Source organism: Lagenorhynchus albirostris, chromosome 20 (genome assembly GCF_949774975.1).
Source record: "Lagenorhynchus albirostris chromosome 20, mLagAlb1.1, whole genome shotgun sequence".
Classification (NCBI taxonomy): domain Eukaryota; kingdom Metazoa; phylum Chordata; class Mammalia; order Artiodactyla; family Delphinidae; genus Lagenorhynchus; species Lagenorhynchus albirostris.
In genome coordinates, this window is record NC_083114.1 from 10,915,232 (window position 1) to 10,939,903 (window position 24,672).

Genomic DNA, 24,672 nt, shown 5'->3' on the forward strand with positions numbered 1-24,672 from the left:
AAGGAACCACCTATGGTATGATTCCATTATATGAAATGTCCAGAACAGGCAAATCTATAGAGACAGAAAGTAGATGAGTGGCCGCTTAAGGTTAGGGGTGGCAGTAGGGGGCTGGGGGAGGGGGGCGGTAGCTAAAGGGTAAGGGGTTTCTTTCGGAAGTGATGGAAATGATCTAAAATTAACCACGATGATGGCTGCACACATCGGTGAATATACTAAGATACATTGAATTGCACACTTTGAGTGGGTGAATTGTATAAAATGTGGTTATAGCTCAATAAATATGTTTACCAAAAAAAGAGTTGATTCATGGATCACTGATCACCTTGTACCATTTAGGACTGTTCTTGGGGTCCATGTCTGATGTTCCCACAGGACTGGAAGTGCCCACCACAGCAGTGGCTGTGCTTGTAAATCCCTGTGCCCCACTGCCTGGCAAAGGGTCTGGGACACAGTGGGTATTGACCGTCGTTTGCTGAGTAAATGAATGTATGCCTACTGAACTCCTATTCATACGTCAATACCTTGCAGAGATGATGCTTCTTCAGGGAAGCGCCGCACGGCCTGCCCTGACAATCCTTCTCTTCATCTTCTTCCTAATCTGTGCCTCCCTCTATATGATGGCAAACGCCACACCGGGCTGTGAGCCCCGTGGTTGTGTGCAAGACTCTTTCGGACCCCTGGGTACGTCCACAGAGGCCTGGCATATAGCAGTTGCTCCACAATTGGCATCTCCTCACCATCCCCAGCGCCCTGGAGCCCCACCCGTGGTGCTCCTGTGGAGCCAGGCCACGGGCAGCCAGCTCCCCATCGCACCAATCCCCCCTCCCCCTCCACTGCAGCCCTGGGGGCCTCGTCTAAGCCCGAATCCCAGCATGTATGAGCACGGAGATCTGAGGAGCGAACCAAAGCCCTTCCCCGCCGTGTGGATGCCCCAGCCCCCGGGGGCAGCCCCACCTCCCCGAGACCACAGCCTCAGCCCGTAGGCACCTCCAACAAGCACATACCCGCAGCTTGACCTGGGTCCTCTTGCGAAGCCACTTCTCGCGGGGGTTGGTGGGGCTCAGTGCCGCGGGGTCCAAGCCAGCGCTCTCCTTGACGTTCACGCTCTCGTAGCGCATCACCTGATCAGCGGCCCAGCAGGACTCCGGGTCAGGCCGCCTGGGCCCCTCTCCCTCCTCCCCATGGTGTCAGGGCCCTCCAGCTTGCGGCCAGTCAGGCCCTCCCCCAGGCCTCCCCACCTCCCAGCCTGGGACCCTCAGGAGGCCGGGAGCCCCCAGCACCTACCACTCTGCCCACCTGTCCTGACAGCTGGGGCCAGACCACTGTCTCTCAAATGCTCTGGCCTGGGAGCAGCCTCTGCTCTCGACACCCAAACCTAGCAGCCACCTGCGTCTGTACCCATTCTCTGCCTTCCCCCATTACGGTGGGTGACCTGGTCCCACCCAGCCCCACCCACCTCCTCAAGAACATAATGGAGCCAGCTCCCCTCTCAACCCTACATCAGTGGCTAGTCCCTCACTACTGGATCATTCTCCTTAGCATCTAAATATGCCGTCACAGTGCCTCTCCCTAGGACCCCTCTCAACAACCATGACATGTTCCTGCTCTCCCTGACAGCAAAAGTCCACAGAAGACTCGCCCTGCACTGTCTCCACTCCCCCCCTGCCTTCTCCCCTCCCTCACTCCAGGCAGCCTTCTGATCCTGTGTCTCCCCTGAAGCCATTCTTGTCAAGGCCCCGTGACCTCCATCCTGCCCAACGCAGCGGCCCCCTCCCGTCTATCCACTCCAGGACTCCTCCCTGAACTTCTCCGTCTACAGTAACTCCCTCGGTATCTGTGATGTTGTGATTTATAAGAAGAAGTAGATATCTGGTCTTTGTCCAATTTCTGGCACAAAGCTTCTCAAATCCTTGCAACTTCTTAAGTGAGAGAGACAAAGGTGTCTTTCGTTACGTTAATGAGGTGACTTGAACCGCATCTAAGGATGGGGCTGGTTGCCAGGAGAACCAACCTTGTGATCAGAGGGTTGGAACTTTCAGTCCCGCCCCAGCCCCACATCACCACCTCGGGACAGGGGAGAGGGGCTGGAGGTTGGAGTGCAATCACAGATGGCCAGTGATTTAATCCATCATGTCTATGTAATGAAGCCTCCACAAAAACCCAAAAGGATGGGGTTTGGAGATCTTCCAGGTTGGTGAACACATGGGAGTTTGGGGACAGTGGTGCCCTAGAGAGGGCATGGAAGCTCCATCTCCTTTCCCCATACCCTGCCCTTTGCATCTCTTCCATCTGGCTGTTCCTTTTTATAAAATCCTTTTATGATTAACCAGTAATCTAGTAAATAAACTGACTTCTGTGAGCCACTCTAGCAAATTAACTGAATCCAAGGAGAGGATCTTTGGAACCTCCATTCTATAGCTAGCCTGTGAGTCAGAAAACCCAGGTGAGGGACTTCCCTGGTGGTCCAGTGGTAGAGAATCCACCTTCCAATGCAGGGGACGTGGGTTCAATCCCCGGTCGGGGAACTAAGATCCCACATGCTGCGGGGCAACTAAAACCCACGCGCCACAACTACTGAGCTCACACGCCTCAACAAGAGAGCCCGCGTGCCGCAAACTACAGAGCCCGCGCGTCACAACTAGAGAGAGAAAAACCTGCATGCCACAACTAGAGAGAAGCCCACGCGCTGCAACGGAGAGCCCACGCGCTGCAACGAAAGGACCCACATGCCTCAATGAAGATCTCATGTGCGCCAACTAAGACCCGACGCAGCCAAAAAAAAATAAAGAAAAAAAATTTTCATGATGTTTAAAAAAAAAAAGAGAGGGAAACCCAGGTGACGACCTGAAGATTGACATCTGATGGGGGAGGGGCGGGCAGTTGTAGGGCTGAGCCCTTAACTAACTGCGGGATCTGACCCTATCTCTAGATAGATAATGTCAAAACTGAGTGAAATTGTAGGACACCCAGCTGAGGTCAGAGACTTGCCTGCTGTGGGGAAAAAACTCACACGTGGGCACTGGTGTGAGAAGCAGGGCAACCCATCACTGGCTTTAAATGCCATCCAAGCTCTGATGACGCCACATTTTTACCTCCAAGCCAGCTAAGCCCCAGACTCTCCACTCACCTTCCCTCCCAACATCTAACAGGCGTCTCACCTTCCCAGGTCCAGACCCAAGACTCAGTATCCCCTCCCGCCCAGCCCGGCTCTTCCCCAGCCCTAGGGCATGGTGTCACCATAGTTAATCGAGTGGAAACCAGGATTCGTGGGACCCCCCCCTTTCCCTCGCAGCCCGAATGTCAGCAGGTCCTGTCACCACACCTCAAACCCGGCAGCCCCTCGGCACCTCTGCCACCAGCCTCCTAGCCCAAGCCGCCACCTCGAGGTTGGGACCCCACGCTTGCTCTCCTGCCCCCCAACCAGCAGCCACAGGACTTCCTTCTCAAATATCAATCTCTCTCCCTTACTCAAAACTCCGCAGTGGCTTCTCATCGGACCCAGTATAAAATCCCCCTCTGACCTTGGCTGTGGAGGGTGCATGTGATCTGACCCTCACCTGCCAGCCTCTACCCACCCCCAGGCTCTCCCTCAGTCACTGGCCTCTCTCTCCACCTATTTTAGAGACGAGGACCTTGAGACCCACAGGGGAACAGCCATGATGACTCCAGTCTCCAAGTTGAACCATAGGTACATTCTCCTACGTGGTGTCTATTTAATTTTCTAGAAAGTACCACGCCATTGGCCAGAAGCCAGCGTTCCTTAGGAAAACCGTTGTCTGTCCGGGTCACCCCCCGACTCGCCGCGCTTCGGTGCCTTCCCAGTGTCCAGCGTGGCCCGCGAGGTCAGCCTCTTCTCCCCAGAAGGACGGGCCCTCCCAAGAAGGGGCGGCAGTACCTGTCTCAGGATGAAGGCCACCACGTCCGTGGACTCCCAGTAGCTGGCGTGGAAGAGGTGGGGCAGGGCCACGGTGGGGAAGGCGGTGAGGACGTCGGGGCAGTACAGGGCGTAGTCGATGCGCTTGCTGCCCCACCACTTGGCTGTGACTGCGGGGCCAAGAGGGGGGCAAGGTCAGAGCGGCCTGCCCGGGGCTTTGACCCAAGGGGCAGCGTGGGACCCCGGGGCCCGGATCCAGGGGTGGATGTGCCACTCGGGGCACAAGTTTGGGGCCAGAGCGCTCGGCTCAGAATGAGCTCTCCTCCGCCTTCAACGACCCCCCAGCCCCCTCGCGTACCCACCCCTCCCCCAGGGCGCGTGCTGCAAACTGGTCCCCAGGATGGGGGCCTGACCCACGGAGACGTGCACAGTCTCATCCCAGGGCTGTTGGTCACAGGGACTCCCAGGGGGAAAACTGAACGTTGGGATTAAGTCGAGGCCTGGCAAGGTCACGGCTCAGTCCACGGTCAGAGGTCAGGGCCCCTGTCCAGGGTCAGAGGTCACAGTTCTGAGGTCGGAGCTCGGTCTGGATTCCCTTGTCCCCTCCTCCCCCGCCCTCGGCAGCCCCGGCAGTGGGCCAGCGGCCGCCCGGAGGAGGGTTCCCTCTCCCGCGAATGCAGGCAGGGCCCGGGAGACCCTCACTCACTGCGGGAGGTGCCCACGGGGGCCAGACTGTCCGAGGACTCCGAGCTCTCACTGTGGGAGCTGCCCTGGCTTATCCTCCGCCCCGGGCGCTGGGACCTCGGGGCGTGAGGGGGTGAGGCCGGGGCCTCCAGAAGCGGTGGGCTGCCCCGGGAGTTGCCCTCCAGGAAGAGGGAGCTGTGGCTGTGCAGGGCGTCAGCTGGAGGGGGAATTTCACAGTCAAGGCCGAGTGGCGGGCCTCAGATGAAGCTGCCCGTGTGCGCCAGCCCCGTGCTGGGCGGGAGGCTGAGCCCGGCCTGCTCCCTCACCTGCCCAGCGGGCAGCCCGCACCTCTTACCCCAGAGCCTGACGGGACCCCCTCACCGTAGTATGCAGTCAGATTTCACCTCCGCCAAGCCATGGGTTACGCAGGCACGAGTCAGGGTCCCGACCATCACATCCAGCCCCAGTAGAGCGGCCGAGGGCGCGTCTGGGACACTGCCCCCAAAGCACCAGCTGAGGTCACAGGTGGCACGTTACCACGTGCTCTTGTATCAGACTCCTCCCTGAGCCACAGAGGACTGGCTGAGCTTGGAAATGAATGGGGCCTCCATCCTGGGAGCGAGGGCGCCCCCTGGGGGCAGGGGGATGCCCTGAGCAGAGAGTGACATTTTAAGATGTGGGAAGGTTTTAGAGCCCCTTCTATCTACGGAAGCTCCTGACAAAAGAGGACTTTGGAAATTAAGTTTCCATTGAAATGGGGCAAGGGGGGTCAATTGGATTTTAATCCTGAATGAGCCACGTGCACAGCAGCCCCCGCCCCCAATCTGGCCCAAATCTCTGAACCGGCTTGGCTAAACTTCCTGAACGGTGGTACGGAGACAAGGCTCTGATCTCCAAGCCCCTGACTGTCCAGTAGAGGCCTCCCCTTGGCCTCACCCCAGTCCATGCCTGGCTCACTCCACTTAAGCCCTGGAGGCCACGCCCCCCCCACCCACCTGCCCTTGCTCCTGATGTTCCCTTCACCCAGAAGATCTCTCCAACCCCCATCCTCCAGCTCTTCTCCACCTGTCCGATGCCTTGGTTGAAGGCCCCCTCTTCCATGAAGCCCTCCAGGGTGACCCACTCCGTGCCCTGCCCCTCCAGAGTCCAGGCTGGGCTCTAGGCATGGCACTCAGCATGGATCCCCGGACTTACAATCAGGTCTGACAACTCAAGTATTATGCTGGTCCCGGCCATGGGAGCTGGTCACGGGGCAGAGCCCGAAGATGCCTTCTGCAGAACAGGTGCTCACACAGGTGGGCTGCTCGGAAGGCAGGTGAGTCAGCTGTCTTCCTGTCCCCCCCGCACAGAGCACATAGTCCTTGTTCAGGTGAGTCTAGTCACTCTGACAGCTGACTAGCTTGGAGGGGCTGGACCAGAGAGGGTGGCCCTGGGGCACCTCCTAGCTGGGGCCCAGCCTCCGGCTCAGCACACTCTTATACTCCTGAGGGCCTACCAAGGAGGAGGGACTGTCCGTCACCCAGCGGGAACCTCTGGTAGCGGGGCACGCTGACAGGCGACACCAGGTGGAACTTGGGCTCCAGCAGTGGTTCAAGCCGGGAGGCAGAGGGGTCTGCACAGTGGAAAAAGCTGTAGACCTGACTGCAGGCAGGACGTACCTGGAAACCTGGGTGGGGGTGGGAAGTGGGAGGATACATGGGGGAAGTCCCTTGAGCACCTGCTCCCTTGGCCCTAGGAGGCTCCCTTGACTGCAGCCTTGAGTAACCTATTCCTCTGCTCAAGAACCTGCCATGGCTCCCTGCTACCGACAGGATCAAAGCCATCAGGTTCAGCTTGGCCTTCAATGCCTTGCCAACCTGCCCCACCTAGAAGCACCGCTGTAGGCGCCCAGCACTACAGCCACGGTGGGCGTCGGTGACTCCCCAGCCAGGCTTGCTGCTTTCCTTTCTCTGCGCTTCTGCTCAAGCTGCCCCTCCTCCTAGCAGGACGCCCTCCACTATTTCCACTGGTCAAACTCCTTTAAATTCTTCTAGCTGTCGCTTAGTTGCCACCTGAACTATGAAGCGGACCTAGGATCTTTCAGTCAGGATCAGCAGCCCTTCCTTCGGCCCGCTCAATTCCCAGGCCCGGTAGTAAGTAGACTTCTTAGTTTGCCAGAGCCGACAGAACACTTCTCCCATTGACCAGCAGGTGTCTCCACTGAGGCTTCAGCTCACCAACGCGCCTCACTGTCCCTCTTAGAGGACTGGACGGTCCAGCATCCAGGGAGCCCTAGGTTTCCTTAGCAACGTTAAGGACGGCCGTGGGATTCTGCCTCCTCTCCCCACTTCTAGCAGACACCCCCCCGCCACTTTTTATCTGTTCCATAGTGCAGGCTGTTGGTAAACTTGGGTGCTAAGGAAATTCGAGAATCCCTGATCCACTGTTCTCCGAGGTGCCTCCAGCCTCTTACATCCGCAGAGCCATTGCTAAGCCATCTGCTGGTGCAAGCCACCTCCGTGTGGATCTTAGAGGGATGGGGAGAAGGCACTGAAGGCTGCAGGGACTGCGAGAACAAAAGCACTGAGGTGAGCAGGGCATCTGCAGGGGGCAGTAAGACCAACCTGGCTGCAGAGGGCCTGCCTGGGCGCTGGGGATGGAGCGGGTGGGTGCAATAGGGCTTCTCTTCCCTGACAGCATGACAGCTGGACAATGGGGGCACAAATCAGTCTGGGGCATGTGACAGGGACAGCGAAATCCACCAGGAGCTGCTTCACCTTTGCCCATCTAGGGAAACTGCCCCACTCTCCTCCCCCCCCCCCGACCCCTTCTTCTTCTTCCTCGCCTCTCTCTTCATCTACCCCAACTCCATGGCCCTCCCCGCCCCCGCTCTCCCCAATTCCAGGCCCTCACACAGTGGCCTAGTGACCCAAAGGCATCTTGAACCCCAGCCCGTGCCATACCCACCATCCAGTCCGGGCAGCACCGTCCTCCGCATGGCCAGGACCAGGCCCAGGGGCGAGCCAAAGAGGAAGAAGTCGGACACCTCAAAATCCAAGCGGCCCAGGCTGACCTCGGGGAGCTGGGGCCCCCCGGCCACAGGGGGCTCAGCCTCATCCTTCAGCACGCTCGAGTGGATGCTGGCCGAGGGAGGAAGACAGGGGGGCGCAGGTTAGGGGAGGACCAAGCGCAGGGGCTGAGCACTTAGCAGAGCAGCCTGAGGTCCGGGGTGCAGCGCCCCGCCCTCCGTCTCTGGGGCGGGGCTCAGACCCGGAGTCCACTTGATGGACCACCGACACGAGATGGCGACCATCTCAGCATCCAACACCAAGGCCTGGCCAACATTTGGGTAAGGCAGCAATCAGCCAACTTTTCCTGTAAAGGGCCAGATGGTAAATATTTCAGACTTCGGGGGCCATATGGCCTCCATCACATCCACTTAACTCAACTCTGCCGCGTGGCACGCGGGCAGCCACAGACACTACTTGAACAAACACGCGTGGCCATGATCCAATCAAACTTTCTTCACTAAAATAGACTGAGCACCTGAAAACCTAAGCCCCCTGCGCATTGGCAGGTCCGCCCCATCGTACTGGTCTTGTGATGGCCACACTGTGAATTCCTGCCCTGTCCAGCAGAGAAGCCCGGCCTGGCCAGACAGCTGGGTGACATCAGTTCTGCCAGGAGGAGGGCTTTCGCGGTACTCATGTTCCAGGCAACTCGCAGACACAGATGCAAACAGCTTGGTCTTCCCTCCCCTCTAGCCCACAAAGGAAGCTGAGCTTAAAGAGAAAAACACGAGACACCCAGAATTCCAGCCGTTCCCCTCCCAGGTGCCCGTTGCCCCAAAGACTTCAAGTAGATGTTTAGTCACAGACCCAGAGCGGGCTGCTGAGAATGGGCAGAAAACTGGGGACCTCCCTGACCTTCCAGCTGCATGTAGGTACTGGTCGGGGTTTAAGAAAGTCCAGCAGGATCGCATGATCTATGAATCCGTTAACGGAATGCAAATTCTACTAAAATACTCAAGTGGGAGGAGAAAGGGACTCTTAGAAATAACCATCGAATCACGTGTGCTAGTGCCCCACCCCCGGGGGCGAGGGTCCGAATCCCCACACCCCCCGCCTCTCGCAGCGTGAGCATCTTGCAGTGAGGATGACCACCCTGGTGTTTAACGATTCGTATTTCATGTACAGCGTGGTCCCTAAACACACACCAACTACTTAACTGCCAGAGAAACAGCCATCTGTCCCTACACCAGAAGGAGGAGCTGGCTGTGTTGGACCAGCTCTCGAGAGCCTCCAACTTCACGTCACCCTCCAAATTTGGGGCTTTCTTAAAGGATTTTTCAAGGATGAACCAGAAATGGTACGATTTTACCTTGCAACCTGACTTGAAATGTAGCTGCTCTTCTAAAGAATAATCTTTCAGAGGGGCTTTAAATATGATTTGAGTATGCAGAGCCTTTGACCTAATAATTCTTCCTCCAAGAATCCATCTGAATGAAATAACCCCTATATATATATATATATATATATATATATATATATATATATATGCACAAAGATGTTTCTGGAGTGCTGTTTATAATTGCAAAGAACTGGAAAAAGCCGAAGTGTCTAGTTACTGGTAAGATGTCATCCATTCACTCAAAAAAATATTTTTAAGAATATTTACCAAGACTTTTTAATTATATGGGGAAAAGAACACAATATAAGAGGGTTTTTTTAAAGTAAAACTATAGGCAAAGCAAGTAAAAAATATACTGCAAGGAAACACTCCAAGGTCAGCAATGGTGAGAGGATCCATTTTCCAAATGCTGTGATGACCTCCTGCTACTTATCATTTGGGTGGAAAAGAAGGAGGGGGGATGGGAGGAGAGAAGTGAGGAGAAAGGGAAGAAGAAAAGAGGCGTTCCTTCCCGTTTGGATCTATGTTCAATACCCATTTGAATCCTGAATAAATGTACAGATAATTCATTTAGCCAGTGTCTGTTATCATGCCTCTTCTACAAAGTTAAAGGGTGGGCAGTTCCATGGAGGGACCCGGCTGGCCTTCGAATGAGAGTGCATTGGGTGCTGGGCACTGGGAGACCAAAATGCTGACCCCAACTCTCCAGTAACTGGCTGTGTGGTCCCTGGAAAGTTCCTAACCTCCTTGGCCTCTGCTGCCCCATCTGAGAGATACCAAGAACACAATACTAAGAAATACAAAACACACCTACGTCTGTTCTTTCACCAGATTCTTAAGGCCATCAGTGAAGCAGGCTGCAGGGTAGCATCTACTCTCTTGGTGAGATCGATTGCCCCCAGCTCTCTGCAAGCTGGGGAGTGGGGCGGACGCAGTGTGCAGAGTCCCGGGTCTCGGCGCAGGGTCCGTGGGGAATGGCCTTGGTCCCATCATTTCACTGCTCGTCCCTTCCCCCCTACCCCGATGCAAGGGCCTGGGAGTCACAGGCCTCCCAGAGGACCCTGGGCCGAGGTTCTGTCCCCCTGGACGCTTTGCCGGAAGGCAGCAGGCACAGGGAGCGGTTACCTCGATAGGAAGGCGTGATGCTGGGTGATGGCCTCGCAGTCATAGGTGGAGGAGTCGCTCTGCTTCCGGGGCAGTGGCCTCTTGGGTTCTTCATCCTCCAACGCGCTGGAGACATCGATGCTGCTCTTGCTGAGTCGCTTGCTGCTGGCCAGGCTGCATTCCTCCTCCACCACAACTGGGGTGTCCTTTGGGGCCGAGCAGAGGACAGGAGGACACTTCAGTCACCGGAGACTCTGGGGCCCCGCCTCCTCCCCCAGCATAAGTGAACCCCTTCCTCCTACGGTGTGAGAGGCAGTCCTTCTTCCAAAAGGGGCATGGGAGCCACAGCACAGTTAACGGTGGGATTTTAGGCACAGGGCTGTCCCCCAAGTCCAAAGGGCTCGGCAACCCAGCAGGACTCTGGACAGCTCTCTAGGGACCAAACCTGGCATGAGCCCTCTCTGGGCTTCAGTTTCTTCACCGGTAATAATAATCTCCCACTATTCTTGCAGGACTGTGATACGATACCTTGTAACGTGGATGTCCCAGCACAAACACGAAAAGCTAACACTGCTCCCCCAGGAGAGGCCCCGTTCCCCTGGGGCTGGGGCTGGGGCTCCCAAGGACAGACCCTCCCCCAGTCCCACTACCTGGCCCGCACCTGTGTGCTGCTGACACTCCCCTTCCGGCTGCCGCTGCCAGGGCTGTCACCTGAGGGCCCCGCGCTGTAGCAGATGGCATCGAAGGCCAGGAGGCCCCCCACACAGTCCCCGATGAGACACACCTGGAGAAGGCAGAGCCGGGACTGCAGGCCTGCCCACTGCCACGCCCCCGCTCCACACCCAGCCAGAGCGTGGGTCGCCTGTCCGCGGGCGAACAAGGAGCCTGTCCCAGGGAGGCGCTGAGGGTCCCAACAGGGGGACGGGAGGGTCAACTTGAGGACAGAAAGCAGGCTACAGTCAGGGGTCAGACTTGGGCCACAGATCAGCATGGGCTGAAAATCAGAACTCAGATGTTGGCCTCAGTTTTTCTATCTGTAAAATGAGGATAAACCCAAAGGTCTCAAAAGCCTCTTTGGATCTCAGAAGCCAGGGCTCCAGGGCACCCTGGTCTAGATCCTTCTGGAAGACCCCAGCCTCTCTCCAGGCAGGGACCAGGACAGGGAGGTGAGGGCAGGCTGTCCTACCTGCCCACTGAAGCCAATCCCATCGGGGGATTTGAGGAACTCCATGTACACCTGGTTGGCTCGCTCGATGACGGCGGCAACTGCATCCTGGTACTGCGGGGAGGAGATGGCCAACAGGGGCAGGGCGGCCAGAGGGATGTGGTCCTGGCTGTTGCTGAGACAGCCCTCATCGTGGCTGTAGGGATTCAGGCTGCAGACAGGGGGCCAAGGTAAGCCCAGCCGGGCAAAAGAGAGCACATGCTGGCCAGGAATTGGGCGTTCGGCTCGGGGACTCTTCAGGAGGACACAGGCAGGAGCCGGACGAGACAAAGCACAGGCAATGGGGTGGGGGTGGAGGGAGGGGCAAGCCTCCCCTGTATGTCCACCCCGTGCCAGCCATGATGTGGGCCCTGTGCCTCTTATGACAGCAGTGCTCTCTGCCCTTTTCTGTATGGCCTCAAAGGACACCCCAGTTATGGAGGGAGCCTCTGGTGTGGATCAGGGTGGGGACATGTCATCATGGCAGACTTCCTGGAGGAGGTGAGGTTTGAACTAGGCCTCAAGAAAGGCTTTAGGGAAGCTAGAAGGGAGGTGAGAGGGCGTGCCAGGCATGGGTATCACACATCGGCCACAGCTTGGAGGTGGGCACGCAGCTGCACGCATGATATCGTGTCCATCTTTCTGGGGAGAGGATCAGAGCCATCAAGGGCTTTGTAGAAAGGTCTGTGACCCCAGAAAGGACTGAGAGAGCCTATCCTACAGCACCCCCCCAACCGTGGATTGATCCTCAGCCGCTGCGTGGGCCCCTCACTTCCTGCCTCCCTCTCTCTGGGCAGCTCAGCCCCAACAGGGACGAGCTCCCAGCTGCCTGTGCCTGCCTGCACCCCACCCGTCCTACCTCTGTCCCCTGGGGCATCGGACCCAGCTGGCTGGGAGGGAAAACAGAGGGAGGGACTGTACGTCCCCTCCCCAGAGCCTGCCCTTCCCCCGTAGTCCAAGCTCAGGTCGACCCAGGGCCCAACAGGGACCTGACAGAAACTGGGGAAGGTGACAGGGCTCAGGGCACCCTGGACAGGAGGCAGAGACCTCATGGTGTGCCAGGCGGGCCTAACAGCCATTCCTCATCTCCAAAAGAAACACAAATTAGAGGAAACAGCCCTCAATTGCAGCCGGAGAGATTTTAATTAGCTGAGAAAGACCTCCTTCCCAGCAGTGATTAGGGGTGATCGATGGCCCGGAGAAGGAGCTGCCTGGGGGAGAGCTAGGCTCCCTCCCGCTGTCCCCTCCAGCGGATGCTGGACCATTCGTCTTCCTGGAGATCAGGCCCGGGCTGGGTGACCCAGCTCTGGAGGTCAGATGTCCTGGGGGAGAGGGGGTAGGGGTGGGGAGTCCTGAGATTGATAATAAAGGAACACAATTAACTCCGACTATTGGCAGTGATGGACAGAGCCTTCTTTCAGCTCTGCCTCCCAAATCCGCTGCAGAGCAAGAGCCTGGAGGAAGTCAGGATGCAGATTGTAGGGCTCCTGCCCTCCAGACTCAGCCGACCCAGGGGGAGCCCGACCGCCTAGCGGTTTAACAAAAACCACACCCCGGATCTGGGCCATTAATCAGGTTGGGGCACTACTCTCCTTCCTGACCGAATCTCCTTCCTTCCAACTCTGGTTGGGATCTGCCCAGCCCGTGTCCTGGGAACACGGATAAATCTAGAAGGCAGAGGAGACTTTCCTTTCTCTCTCAGAGGGGAGAAGTGAGACCCCCGCATGCCCTCCCCGTGTTCCCCCAGAAGCAGCTGGACGCTGGGCCCCTCTCCTTAGAGCCACACCGGATCCAGAGCACGCACTCCACCCCCCTGGGGAGCTGGCACCAGACTGGGGATCCCTCTCCACCCTCCCCAAACCCCACATGGATGGGGGCTCCTCTGCAGGAGCTATGAAAGGGGGTGAGGGGCGAGGCCGAGGTGCCACTGGCCTCCCTTTCACCCCCGCTCCAGGCTCGAGAGCCAGCCGTCTGCCACACAGGTGCTCAGGCTCTTGTTTGCCTATATCACTGCTGAGCAGCCAGGGCTCCCAGCTGGCTCCAGGCACCACCTTCAGCTGGTTCAACAGGGCAGGCATCTGGGGAGCACCTGAGGGAGCCCCCGGGTCCTGGAGAAGTGGTCAGGATCTCCCAAAGTCCCCCAGGTTCTGAGGGCCCCCAGTTTCACAATCTGTCCCGCACTGGTTCCAGGGCAGGTTCGTGAAGAACTAAGCCGTGCAATCACACAGCCTTATTCCCAGCCAGCAGGGTTCTCTTCTCCTGCCCCGGCCCACTGTCCACCAACAAGGACAGTGCCTTCTCCCCTACCAGGATGGCGATGTGAGTCTCAGCTAATGCCCGCGCCCTGCCACGTGCTTCACACGCACTAGCCCAGAGAATCCTCACAAAAACTCTAGGAGGTGGTTAATACCATGATCATCCCCATTTTACAGATAAGGAAACACACAGGGAGAGGTTAAACAACTTCCCCCAGGTTACACAACTTCCCCCAGGTTACACAGCCGGAACTCAAATCCAGGCTGACCGGAGAGCCCGGACCCTTCACAGGTTACGCTACTCTCAAAGCACACCCAAAAGTCACCTCCTCCAGGAAGCCTCCCTGGCCCTCTCTCTGAGTGTCTGCAGTGCCCTGTGCCCCCTCCATCATAGCACACATCTCTACTGGCTCTTAATTGTGTGGCTCGAGAGTGGGGCTGCCTGGGTTTGACTCCTGGGTCCACGGGCTGCGTAGTAACCCTGGGGACATTGCTTAACCTCTCAATGCCTCAGCTTCCTTGTCTGGGCCAACGAGACCAGGGCCTGTTGAGCACAGGAAGTGGGTCTGAGCGCCACCCAGCCGCGGGCAGAGGAGGGTTCGGTGCGCAAGTGTTAATCACTTTGGACTCCAGCTGACCACTTCCCACTGGTGATGTTCGTGGTTGGTCGGGACCTGACACCCCAGAGAGGCCTAGGCAGGCACCTACCTGCCCACCACGTACCCACGTGGCAGGGGCGGCCCCTCTGCTTCGGCCCCCCACCAACCCCAGCCAGTCCAGACAAGCAGAAAGGGACTCACTTGGAGACGAGTGAGAAAGCCTCAGAGCAGATGGCGGGACAGGGGACTAACTTGATGAGGATGTGGCCCAGGGCTGCGGGGAAGTGGGCGCGCGTGACCTTCTCCAGCACGGAGCTGAAGGTGTGGATGTCGGCCACCTTGCAGGACGGGTCCCCCGAGCCCGTGTCCAGGATGCTCCCCCCGTGCAGCACCAGCAGGAGGACGTGCGTCTTGCAGGAGCGCTGCGGGCAGCCTTCCTAAGAGGGACATCGGTCAGGATAGAGAGAGACAGGCAATGGGGAGGGGGGGGCAGGGGCACACAGAGGCTCACACACACACAGGGGGACTCTGACGGCACCTCCTGTGCATTCAGAGTGAGGGGCACAGGCTGCCAGGAGGGCAAGCCCCTCCGTGTCAGGGTGGGAAGAGTCCCAAGAGACTCTTTTTGTTCATGCGGGACCCAGAAGCCCAGAGAAGGACGGGGACCGGCACGACATCACACAGCAAGTCAAATGAAGAGCTGAGTGAAAACTGGGTGGCCTACCAGCTCGGAGCTCTTCCTGACATCCTGACCACAGAGGTGGCCCGGACACCCTCAGAAACCCACCTCGTTGTCTTCGTGGATCTCAATGCTTCCCTGGGCTGGGAACCTCCGCCTTCTCAAGGAAACCCGGTACAGTTCTCCTGTGGGGCGGACAGCGGACTCAGCATCTCCAGGCCTCCCTCACGGTGACTGGATGTTCTCTGGGCCCAGCTGGCATGAGGCCTGGGCTCCCAGGTGAGCTAGAATGACAGCGTCCCCAGCTCGGGAGGGTCATGCTGCCCGGCCCCTGCCGCCGACAGATACACAACCTTCTGAAACCTTTCTCCTCCTGAAGATAGGGAGGCCGGGGACTTCCCTGGTGGCACAGTGGTCAAGAATCTGCCTGCCAGTGCAGGGAACACGGGTTCGAGCCCTGGTCCGGGAAGATCCCACATGCCACGGAGCAACTAAGCCCGTGCGCCACAACTACTGAGCCTGCGCTCTAGAGCCCGCGAGCCACATCTACTGAAGCCCGTGCGCCGCAACTACTGAAGCCCGCGCGCCTAGAGCCCGCGCGCCTAGAGCCCGCAACAAGAGAAGCCACCGCAATGAGAAGCCCGCGCACCGCAACAAAGAGTAGCCCCTGCTCGCCGCAACTAGAGAAAGCCCGTGCACAGCAACGAAGACCCAACACAGCCAAAAATAAATAAATCTATTAAAAAAAAAAAAAAGGAAGAAAAAGAAAGGGAGGCCGGCAGTGTGAGGCCATCATGGATGCTGTCTGTCCCTGAGGCCAGGAGGGGTGTCCCAGAAAGGAACTATCCTTCTCTTCCTCACCAGTAATGCGAGAGCAACAGGACAAATGCCATCTGGTGACTACCAGTTATGGAGGGAAACTTGGGCCAAGCATCCCTCTGAAAACAACTAGAGGAGCTGGGTAAAGTATTTTTTAAAGGTCTGTTTGAAGCGCTCGGAGTGACAGCAAGGCCTTAAATCATGGGAGGCCGGTCCAGGGAAGGTGGATCCTCCGAGAGGCAAGGCCAGCATCCAGGAGCACACTCACCATCACACACGAGATTTGGGGTGAAGCCAGCCACTGCCAGGAATGCTTTTCTTGCTTCTCTCGGCTGCCATGTCCTCCTCCAGGAAGCGCTCCTCGGATTCCAGCCCTGGCTGAGCTCTCATTCCTCTAACATGTAAACTACAGCTGTGGACCAAATCTGGCCCGCCGTCTGTTTTTGTAAATAAAGTTTTATTGGGACACAACCGACTTTTTCATTTATGTATTGTCTATGGCTGCTTTTGTGCCACAGCAGCAGAGTTAAGTAATTGTCACAGAGTTCTTACAGCTGGCAAAGCCGAAACTATGGACTATCTGTCTCCTTACAGAACAGTTTATCTGATCTAACACCCGCATTTCTGAATATCACGGCACTGGACTCTCCGGTGGAGAGGCGCCTCCAGGACATCCAACGGCCCCCTCATGGCCCACCCGGTGATGCCGGCCGCACTGAGGAATCCTCACCACCTCTCCTTTCTCCCCATGAGAAGGATACTATTTCCTCTGTGTGGCTGAACCACAAAGCTAGACTGTGAACCAGCCACTTGTTTGCCTTCAAGCAGTTCATCTCTAAAGCATCCGGTTCTAGACAGGATGGCCCTTTCTCCTTCCCACCCTGCCCCCACCCCCGCCAGGAGCCTGCAGCACCCACTAGGAGTCACATCTGGGGAGGGGCCTTCCCAGGGGCTTTACAGGCAACCCTGCAGTAGGCGTGGGCGAGAGCCTTGGCCAACGTGTTTCTAAGTCAACATCTTCTCAGCCACTACTGGCCCCAGGGGAGGGAGCGTGCAAAGAGTTCCAAGTGAGAAGCTTTTCTCAGTCAGCAAGTGCATTTCTGAAATATTCTGTCCTCACAGACACAACCCTGGTCTAAGGGTAACTGCTTTATGAGCTCGGAGCTGCTGCCCACACAGACAGGAAATCGTTTCCCAAATGATGGAGAGGTTTGGCTTGGAGGAGGACGAGAAAAAACTTGTTTTGAGGCCGGACTCTGCCCTGCACTTGCTGAGACTCCTTCAGTGGCTCAGACTCTTCTGCCTTAATTGGAACATCCTGCAGACCTTGCCCTGGGCTTGGCTAGAAGAGGTCTGGGTCCTGCCTTCAGGACAGGATTATGCTAAAAGACACCAGTAAATGGCTCAGTTTTGTTGAGCACTTATTACGTCCCAGGCACAATGAGCTTTACAGGTACCATCTCATCTAGTCCCCACAGTTATCCTCTGAGCTGTGGTCCTCTTATTATTAGCCCCATTTTACAGATGAGAAACCTGAGGCTCGAACAACCAAGGTCACTTGCCCCAAACCGCACAACTAATTAAAGACTGAGTGAGCTGCCCCACACTCAGCAGAAGACGATGCTTGACAAAGTGGCTCCCCTCCCATCCCCCTGATCTCCACAGCTTTCCAGTGAGGTAGACACGACAATCCCCATTCTGCAGGAGAAAAAACAGGAGCACAAATGGATGTGACATCCTGAAGACTAAAGCCCCCGAGACTTCTTCCCACCGCACGTGGAAGTTTGCTAGTAGGAAACCCCGAGAGTGTCCAGGAGGGAAGCTGAGTGTCGCTTCCCCAGGATGACGCAACCGTACTTCGTGGTGTGTGCAGCCTCATGTGTGCAGCCTCATGTGTGCAGCCCTGGGGCAGCTGGACCAGGGGGAACCAGGAGCTGGGCAGAGCTGAGGATATGGGCGGGCAGCCTGGGAGACCCCTCACTTCTGGGGCCGGGAGAAACCTAGTTGGGACCATGGACTTTGGAGCCAGAATGCCTGAGTACAAATCTAGGCTCTTACCAGCTGTGTGCCCTGTGCCTCAGTTTCCTCATCTGGAATGTGGGCATAATAATAGTAGCTACCTCACAGAGTGGTGATGAGGATAAATGAGTCCATATATACACAGTGCTTAGGACAGGGCCTAGAACATGGTAAGTGCTATATAAGTGTTAGTAGTTTATTATTATTATTACTGTTATCCAGGGTGCATCGGGGAGCACAGAGCCAGGGCCACAGCTGACACAATGGGGCTGGAGGCTGATGGGGACATCACCGCCTCCACACTCCTGCCCTGCCCCCAAGTCCCTCCCTAAGCCCTGGCAGCCTCCCCAGCCTCACTGGGCTGGATGCCTGCTTGCAGTGTGATTACAGAATTAAATGCTGTGATTGCCACAAATTACCATAGCAAGGCTATAAATAAGTTGCAGGGAAGACATGAGGGTCCTGCCATCTCCTGGGTACCATGTCCTCCAGTATGTGGGGACTGCATCCTGCACCCTCACTGATTACACAGACTGAGAGCACCCGCATCCCTGACCTTCCTGCGGCCAGCTCCCTTGGGGCCCATGTGATGCCCTGGGCATCAAATCTGTGCTGCGTCCCGGCCACAAATGATGCCGAGGCAGTTCCTGGCTCAGTGGAGATGGGAGACCAGCAGGGTTGTCCTCAGCATCCCTCACCCCTTCCCTAGCCAAGGGGAAGAGTCGGGCCTCCCAGGCTGCTTGAAGATGGAGACTTGCTTCCTTTTAATGCACAAAAGCCAGAAATGCTTTGCTCTGGAAGATGGAGGTGGGGAGACCTCGCCTGCCAGATCTCGATTCTGGCCCCTTGAGAGCTGACTAATAGGACCAGGGTTTCCCCATCTTCAGTCTTAGAAGAGGTCTCTGTAGACCAACAGAAAGGCAGCCTAGAACCCACCTGCCAGTACCTTGCCCACAAGGGTTCTGCTCTTCTAAGAACCAGACATTCCCACCACAATGACTGAGGCCACTGGCTCTGACTCACCCACAAGACACAACTCTTTCACTCTTCCATGCCTTTGCTCATGCTGAGCCCTCTGCCTGGGAAGCCCTTCCTCCCTCTGCAGACCAGCAAACTCCTACCTAACCTACGAACCTGCTCAATTGTCACCGCCTCTGGGAAGCTTTCTCAGATCTACTCAGGCAGAGACGGTTATCTCACAGGGTGCCAGTGGTCAGGACCCAGCATGACATTTTTGTGAAAACTTACTGCAAGTGAAGATCCCAGGGTACACATGACCTGTGAGACATCTCTAAGCTGTCAAACCCCCAGGAGAAATTGGGATCAAGGGAGCGTCATCCACCAGGAGGCACATTTCTTGAAAGTCCCCAGGGAAAGCGGTATCAGGGAACCTCTAGGAATTCTAGAGCATCCTGGCCGGGGCCTTATCACTCTGCCCCTAGAGGCTTCCCCAGAGCCTCTGGTGACAAGAGCTGCTGGCGGGGGTTCCTGGGTGGTGGGGAGCCACATTCCAGGGGCCCCAGGACCTCATTATCAGGCTGCCTGTTTCTTCCCACTTCCTGTTCATTTCTGTTTGCATGGCGCTATTCAGGCTGGGTCCCTGCCGTGCCCAGATCTGGGGCGGGGTGAGTCCACAACTGTTTTTGTGACAATGTTTTTGTGACAAGCTCTGAGGCAGGCCAGCTACTGCAACGCCTGCTCCCAGCACCCCTGCCAGCCCTAGCACCAGGACCAGCGCCCCCCGACCCCAGCTCACCGTGACGCCTCCTACCGCCTGAAGAATGGAGGCTATTCTTGCTTAATCACATCCCTGGAAAGGCACAAATCATGGTCATCCCTTCTAATTACTGATGTGCTACACTCCTCTCAAGACAAAAGCCAAGGTCGGCACCCACGCACTCGGCACCCTAAGCAAAGCATCGCCCAGTTCGCCCGAAGACTCCATCTCCCTTGCCACCCGCCACTGGGACCCACAAGGAGTGGGTGCTGGGGGTGCCCCCGGGCTAAAGCTGACCCCTCAATTTTACCCTCCATTCTACCAGCCCTGGCAGTCGCCCCACCTCTCTTAGTCACTCCTGGGGTCAACTGAGCAGAGCTGGGCCCAGCTTGAGGCCACATGGCACGTCCTGAGACGTATCTGCAAAAGTATCTAATCCTGTAGAGCACACGGAAGCACACGCATGGGCAAACACACACACACGTGTGTGTCTGCATAAGCCCAATGGCTTGGCTATCTTGCTCTGATGTGAGATGCAAGGCATATACCTAGAAACGTCTGGGAAGATCTAGAGCTGCAAGCAGGAGGCTCAGATCACGGCCCCAATCCCCCAGATAGACCCGCATGGAGAAGGACACACACACGGGAGACAGGCATGGACAGAATCCTGGGATGGGAAATGAGTTCCCTAGTCAGAGGGTGACCTCGGGCACCCTCCCCACGACCGCAAAATGAGGGGGTCAGACCTCATTCCCTCTTAGGAGTCAGGCAGTTGGAGATTCCATGAGTCCAAGCACGCTGTGTGAGCTCAAGCCTCCATGCGCAGCAGAATTAGACCCTTAGACCCTAACGGGACCTGCAGGCATGATGGGGGAGTTGCTTTGAGGGATGCCAGAGGAAGGAAGAGGAACCAAGAAATGGCAGGTGGCAAATGTCACCTGGATTTTCAAAGCGGTTGATTCTATCTAGAGAGCTTCATGTCAATTTCCAGGCAAGACCTGTTGCAAATTAACAAACAAGTGTTTGGGGACCCTTAGAAAAGGAAGCAATGGTCCCCCAGAGCCCTGATAGGCTCACTTGGACATCTCTGGCCAACCCCACCTCATTGCTTGTTGGGTGGGGTCACTGGGCTGGGAGCCCAAGGTAGCGCCAAGGGCTTAGGGCATCTGGGGAGGAGGGGACACTGGCAGAAAGACAAACCAGGTTGGAACCCGCAGCTCTCATAGCGGCTCAAGGAGTGCAGGTTCATGAATGGGGTCACGATGCGGACGGGACAGTGTGAAGCAAGGGAAAGAATGGGCCCGCGCTGGATGGTTTTAAAACTTTTTTAAAACAGTGAAATCTTTTGCCCAGTGAAATTTTCCTTAGAACCCCAATTTGCAGAACAGGTGAAAGTGAACGGCTCTGACTGAAAAAGGTTGGGGGGCCCAGAGCCCCGCTTCCTTACGCCCCCCCACTCTTGACCTAGGCAGCCACTGAGGGCTCCAGAGGACAATTAAAAAGCCACCAACTTTGTTCACCAGCCAGACTCCAGGCCACCCTCCTCCACGGTGCCCCAGCCCCTGGCTTTATGCAAAAACAGCAATCTAGGTGGAGTGGGTGGAGGGTGGGTTGGAGGCCTGATATTGGAAGAAAAGCACACCAAAATGTTTACAGGTGGTTTCTCTGGATGGTGGAACAATGGGTGATTTTTTTTTAACCTTCTGCTTTTCTCTATTTTCCAATTTTTCTCTAGCAAACTCCTATTTCTTTTAGTTTACAACTATTTATGAATACATCCATTGAATGCACTACAAGCTTGTGTCGTGTTTACGATAAGAACATGTTCACCAAGCTACTACCCCTGACTCTGCTAAATGCAAACACTACAGACAAAACAAAGTGAAATGCCCTGCGCTCTGGGAGCTGACAGCAAACGAGGAAATGCAAAAAGGAAATGACATGCTTATGGAAGGAAAGAACGAATGTGAAACACGATGAGTGAATCACCATCCTGCATTTGGGTTAAAAATCCAACTTGATATGACTTGCCAATTCCTCCTCCGTTGGTTATTGCCCAAACTTGTGTCCGGGCTGGAAGTACCAAGATGAATCAGATATATAGCAGGTTCCTTCAAGGATCTCTCAAGCCCCTAGGGTCACGCGATCAAGGCCCATGTCATGTGACCCAGCCCAGTCACATGACCAAAGGCTGCAAACTGCCTGAGCCAGGGTAATGGGACCCGCAAAGCTAGTCAGCCTCTGAGGCTGCGCACACTAGAGACCATGGAATGAGGAGGGGACGTCCCCGTCCTGCTCCCTGCAGCTCAGGTCACTTTGAGGGCACATCTGGAGCCCAATAACTTGGGCAGGAAAGCTGTGGAAGGGGGCCCAGCCTGGGGAAGAGCAGGCTCTATGGGACATTTGATGCCTGCAAATCCCAGCTGAGCCGCGTTTGGGTCACAGGAGCAGAAGACAGAGTCGGGATGAATGGGGGTGCGGATAGTTTCTGAAGAGTTCGGAATTTCAGCACAACTAAGGAAATGTTTACAATAGTACGAGAGTGACCCGTGCTGGCCCAGCGGCAGGGCATTCTCTCCCCTTCAGGAGGTTGTACAAGCAAGGAGTGTAAGTGGTCACTGGGCAGGGATGCCGGCAGGGGATGTTCATCCAGGGCTGTGGGATCTAGAGGCCGAGCCCCCTCCTATGACTCCTTAAGCCTTTCAGGGTCAGAAGCCAATCAAGTCAGCCTGGATTTATCTGGCTAATGAGGCCGAACCCCAGGGGCCAATTAGCCCCCCCCAGAGTCGCCTGTCCCCACCAAGTCCTGTCCCTTGCTAGGGTCTGGGCCCCAGATCCTGCCTCTTGAAAACATACTTTTGGCCACCCCAAGGGAGCTTGGGGATAGCTCCGAGGAGCCACTCCCCTTGGGGGAACCCAGCGTCCCCATCTTGAATCAGGCCCAGGGAAGGTTTCAGATATACAACCATAAGAACCTCTCCTGCCACTACACAGGGATGCTAGAAGGGCTTGGCGTCCCCTATCTGGTGACTCTCTGTAATAAATGCAGTCTTCCTCAGATGGGTCTTGAGTTTCTAGTCCTCGCCCAGTGTCTCAGGCAAACTTCACATTCATCCTGAGAGGACAGGGGTGCTCTGCCCATTTTACAGATGAGAAAACTGAGGCTCAGAGAGGTTAAGTGAAGGGGTGGGGATTTGAACCCAGGTCACCCGGCACGGGCTCTTTCATCCTCCTGAAGCATCACCCCACAAAGGCGGGGGTTAAGAATGGGGTGTTCTTGTCAGTCTTTTAAATGCCTCCATACTGGCTCTGCCAGCAGAGCCATCCCTGGCAGGGAGGGAAAGGGGAAGAGAGGCGGTTATCAGGAGCAGAAGCCTGCCTGAACCTTTGGGTCCTACCCGCTAAGGAACCCCTGTCAAGCCTGCCCACAAAGGAACCCCAAAGCACACTCCCCGACGGTAATCCCCTCAAAATGAACATGGGCTCCAGAAAAGGAACGGGGCAGGGCCCCTAAACATATGAAAAGGTGCTCAGCCTTAGAACCCTAAACTGCAGGAACGCTCACTGAAATCACTCTAAAACGCCTTTTTTTCACCTTAGCAGTTATCAACACCCAGCCACCCAGGGTGTGGGAAAGCAGCCTCTCCTCGTTCACTGCGGGTGAAAGCGAAAACCAGTACAGCCTCTGTGGAGGGCAGTTTGGCAAGGTCATGCCACATACAGAGTGCCCTTGACCCAGCAATTCCAAGTCCATGTGCAAAATGACATGGGTACAACACTAACCACTGCCACACTTTCTAAGACATAGACAAGAGACAGAAAGCAACCTATGTGCCCATAAATAGGGGCCTGGTTCAATAAACTAGGCCACCGTGAAATATGACACACCCGTTGCAAAGAATGATGCCCTTCTGAATGTATTAGATAGTAAAATACTCCGGATATATTGTTACTTGAGAAATGCAAGGTACAGAGTGGAAGGCACCGAATGCTCCCATCTGTGTGGGGTATATATAAAGATATATATAAAAATGAATATTTAGGGAGATGCTCATATATGCAGAGAATATCTCTGGAATGTTCTAGAAGAACCTAGTCACAACCATGGCTTCTGGGGAGAGGGAGGAACCCTCATCACCTTCATTCCTTTAGAGTTTTATAACATGTACATGTGCTATCTACTCAAAAGACAGATTAAAAATAAGAATTTTTTCAAAGGGCACATAGCAGGGTGATTAAAAGCCCTTTTGTCCCCAGGAGAAAGGGATTTGAGGAGACAGAGGTTCCCTGAGACTAAAAAGAGATCCCCACCCTCTGCCCCAGGCTGAGGGGAGGAGACAGAACTAGGTGCGATGCTCTCACAGCTTGGGGGACTCTCGCAAGTCCAGGAGGAGACAGAATGATTTTCACGGTCTGGCCACCCTGTGCCCCAAGGAGCCTGGCCCCTAGGCAGACCAGGACGGAAGGGAGTACCAGGCTGGGGCCCGGAGCCCCGCAGCATCCACGAGTGTGGATGGAGAGCTTCCTGCACACATTCGCACGTGCACACACTGTTTCCCCACCAGGGTGGCGAGAACGACCCCGGGGGCTTTGGAACAAGGGCAGGAAAATGAGGAAAAGGGAAACCCCTGGAATCACAGAGGGGGCTCTGTCACGAGTCCAGCTGGATGGGTATGCAGAGTCGAAATTACAAAGGGGCTTATAGAAAAATAAAGGAAAAGGTGGTTCGTTCATGTATAAGTCAGTGGACTGTGCAGTATGGTCTCCACTCGCCCCTCCAGATCCACCTCCACCATCCCCAGTGAGGCTCCCTCCCTGCCGGCTCACCACGGGCTGTCCCTCCCGAAGGCCAAGCTCCTGCGCAGGTGGGGCAGGGACAGAGGGGGAGGCTCTCCACGCAACGACCTTCAGGGCTGGGAGTGGCCCAGGGCATCGTCCTGTGCCTGGCGGGTTTCCTTTACCTGAGATTGAAGAAACCCCTGCTGGACTCTCCTCCAGTCAGGCTGCTCGAGAGCCTTCCTTTTCCTGCGAGAACCCCCGGCCGAATCATGACTAGACTCTAACTGCCCTACAAAAATCTCATGTCAGCCTTCACTGTCCTTTCCTGCGGCTTCCCCATCCTGACCAAGGCCCGTGTGGTCTGCCCACAGGCCCGACTCTCCACTCACCTCTCCCACCACTTGCCCCACCCTCTCTGAGCTCAACCACGTCGGCCTTTTTGACAGTCGTCAAGGATCCCATGTGCCTCTCGCCACAGGGCCTTTGCACATCCTGTTCCCTATGCCTGGACTCTTCCTCTCACCCTCTGTGCCCAGACAGTCCCTAC

The 24,672-nt window shown here is 56.2% G+C and overlaps 1 protein-coding gene across 1 annotated transcript in view; it reads right to left on the bottom strand.

Moving 5' to 3' along the window:
* PITPNM3 (PITPNM family member 3) overlaps positions 1 to 24,672 on the bottom strand; it is an 87,651-nt gene that overhangs the window by 9,777 nt on the left and 53,202 nt on the right. Inside the window, exons 5-14 of the mRNA XM_060133011.1 lie at positions 14,900 to 14,976; positions 14,314 to 14,549; positions 11,241 to 11,430; positions 10,716 to 10,838; positions 10,076 to 10,260; positions 7,508 to 7,680; positions 6,057 to 6,227; positions 4,584 to 4,778; positions 3,899 to 4,047; positions 1,008 to 1,124 (exon numbers count right to left, since the gene is read on the bottom strand). Coding sequence (XP_059988994.1) covers positions 1,008 to 1,124; positions 3,899 to 4,047; positions 4,584 to 4,778; positions 6,057 to 6,227; positions 7,508 to 7,680; positions 10,076 to 10,260; positions 10,716 to 10,838; positions 11,241 to 11,430; positions 14,314 to 14,549; positions 14,900 to 14,976 — 1,616 coding nt within the window. The remainder of the gene's footprint in view (positions 1 to 1,007; positions 1,125 to 3,898; positions 4,048 to 4,583; positions 4,779 to 6,056; positions 6,228 to 7,507; positions 7,681 to 10,075; positions 10,261 to 10,715; positions 10,839 to 11,240; positions 11,431 to 14,313; positions 14,550 to 14,899; positions 14,977 to 24,672) is intronic.